Source organism: Notothenia coriiceps, unplaced genomic scaffold, assembly GCF_000735185.1.
Source record: "Notothenia coriiceps isolate Sejong01 unplaced genomic scaffold, NC01 NC01_scaffold00016701, whole genome shotgun sequence".
Classification (NCBI taxonomy): domain Eukaryota; kingdom Metazoa; phylum Chordata; class Actinopteri; order Perciformes; family Nototheniidae; genus Notothenia; species Notothenia coriiceps.
Genome location: NW_011349402.1, coordinates 1 through 2,872, shown reverse-complemented (window position 1 = coordinate 2,872; position 2,872 = coordinate 1). Strand labels below are relative to the sequence as shown.

Here is a 2,872-nt window from a genome sequence, read left to right as displayed (position 1 = left end):
TTATAAGAAGTACAGTAAGATAAAGAAGTACATCTTTACTGTACTTTGCTTTAAGTGCTATCATGTCACAAAGTACTATATGTCTTTGGTAGTTAATGATCTCATTTAGCAGTGATGTACCTTTTTCTTCTTTTTGTCATTGTTTTTGGGGTTGCTGTTTTTCTGTGTGCTTGTAAATGTGGGAACAAATTCATAAAGTGAAATCTTCTAAACAGGTCATGAGCACATACTAATTATGCTTAGAAACCGGCTTGCTGTGTGGTAAACATCTGTGTGTTGCTGCCCTTTCCCAGGTGACCGGATCAAAGAATGAAGAGCAGGTTCTGAATGCCATAGAGGCGTACACAGAGTTTCGTCCTGAGCTGGCCCACAGAGCCATCAATCAGCTGTTTGACATCGCCAGGATACAGCACTGCAGCCAATTGCTCCGAGCTCTGCAGGTAAGATACAGAAAGGTTGCCTTTTTCTTTGAAGGATGGGACACCAGTGACTTCAAAGGAAATATTTGTTCCATGACCTTGCATGTTAACATAAGATATAATTTATTGATCCCAAATTGGGATTATTTAAAAATAAAAATGTTATGCTTGTCCAACACTCACTCTTAAATCTCTTCTCTAAACGTGCTGTCCTTTTAGCTGGTCATAGCCGCGTTGAAGTGCCACAAATACGATAAGAGCATCCAGGTGACGGGCAGTGCCGCTCTGTTCTACCTGACCAACACGGAGTACCGCAGTGACCAGAGTGTGAGGCTGCGCAGAGAGGTCATCCAGGTGGTGCTGAACGGAATGGAGCAGTACCAGGAGGTCACCGTAAGTCTGCCCCGTCTCCCATAAAATCAGCCCAACCTAAAGTTTATCTGGCAAATTGAAATACATTTTCTAAAGGTGAATTTCATATATGATATTTAGATACTACAACACCTTTTGATCCGAAGTATGGAGCAATGAACAAAGTGTGTAACAAGTATTAAAACTATGCCATGCTCATTCACATGAAAACATGATATCTCAGAACATTTAGGAGGGAATTGCTTGTTCTATGGATGTTAAACATCCACTTGGATTTAACCTTTTCGGCCCCAAACCAAAAAAAAGATTTTTCCAAATGTTGACAATTTCACAAAAGTGTCCAATAGGTCAAAATATTGAATTGTTGCCATATTGGACAGACACGTTTTCATTATATGCAGCAGAATGAAAGCACTTTCATAGAGATATCAGATGAAATCTGGTCATCTTTTCTGACTACCTTATGTTGCTCTCCAGAGTTCTCAGATGGATGAGTAACCCTCACTGTTTCCCCACCCTGTCCCTCACAGGTCCAGAGGAACTGCTGCCTGACTCTGTGTAACTTCAGTATTCCAGAGGAGCTGGAGTTCCAGTACAGTCGGGTCAACCAGCTGCTGCTGAAGATCCTGGAGCCAGCCCGGCAGGACGAGTCCATCCAGAGAATCGCTGTGCACCTCTGCAACGCTCTGGTCTGTCAGGTGGATAACCACCACAAGGAGGCTGTGGGGAAGATGGGCTTTGTCAAGGTAACATCAGGAGGATCTCTTCTCCTTTAGCTTTCCCATATTTCGGACAAATTACAAAACAATTACAACAGTTATCAAACTGAAATGATCTTTGTCTATTGCCGTGAAATGAGATATTCTGGTATAAAAGGGTCATATATTACTCGTCCTCTTCATTTTGACAGATTTCTTAAAAAACCTGCAAAAGTCAGATTATTTTTGCACGCCTTTTTTTGTATTCTCTGTGGAGAAAATCCTCTATTTGACCCATCTTAACCATTAAGAAGGTAAAGTGCCCTAAGGTGCAATGTGTTCACTAAGGTGGTGTAGTGGTAGAAGTGTGTTTGAATGTAGAGGATTCAGAATAACGCATCAGAATTGATCTTCCTGGCTCTGATTTGGCAGCCATGCTTTTGCTTTTGCAGGATCTAATGCAACGTAATCTCCCATAAACTATGCTGGCAATCACTATTACTACTTCTAATACTCTGAGAGAGTGATGAGTGAGCCGACCTAGATCTGTAGGGGTGTTGAGCTCACTAGAAACTTACACCAGGCCGAGCAGGCGGGTCAAAAATGTACAAAGCACAGTTTATCAATAGCTTGGTATGCAGAGCTCCACCTTCTCCTTTCTTTGGCTCAAATCCATATTTTCGCAGCTCAGGCGTTGATGAATTGCTCTCAATGCAAATGTATAACCACTGTGACCCAACTGGGTAGGATTGAACAAAGTAAACTGTTGACTTCACATGCATTAAACCAAAGGAGACCAATATACAGGACTGTCTCAGAAAATTAGAATATTGTGATAAAGTTCTTTATTTTCTGTAATGCAATTAAAAAAACAAAAATGTCATACATTCTGGATTCATTACAAATCAACTGAAATATTGCAAGCCTTTTATTATTTTAATATTGCTGATTATGGCATACAGCTTAAGAAAACTCAAATATCCTATCTCTAAATATTAGAATATCATGAAAAAGTATACTAGTAGGGTGTTCAACGAATCACTTGAATCGTCTAATTAACTCGAAACACCTGCAAGGGTTTCCTGAGCCTTGAAAAACACTCAGCTTGGTTCAGTAAACTAAATCACAAGTATGGGGAAGACTGCTGATCTGACTGCTGTCCAGAGGACCGTCATTGACACCCTCCATCAGGAGGGTAAGACACAAAAAGAAATTTCTCAAAGAGCAAGCTGTTCACAGAGTGCAGTTTCAAAGCACATCCACAAAAAGTCTGTTGGAAGGGGGAAATGTGGCAGGAAACGCTGCACAACCAAGAGAGATGACCGCAGCCTTAACAGCATTGTGAAGAAGAGTCGCTTCCAGAATTTGGGGGAGCTTCAAAGA

The 2,872-nt window shown here is 41.1% G+C and overlaps 1 protein-coding gene across 1 annotated transcript; it reads left to right on the top strand.

Annotated features, from left to right (window-relative positions):
* Positions 1-243: 243 nt before the first annotated feature.
* Positions 244-1,537, top strand: LOC104949698 (protein zer-1 homolog; the record flags this gene model as incomplete). The annotated part of the gene is made up of 3 exons (XM_010776093.1): positions 244-440; positions 639-812; positions 1,322-1,537. Coding segments are annotated over 3 exons (587 nt in total), but the record flags the coding sequence as incomplete, so codon positions are not given.
* Positions 1,538-2,872: the final 1,335 nt, after the last annotated feature.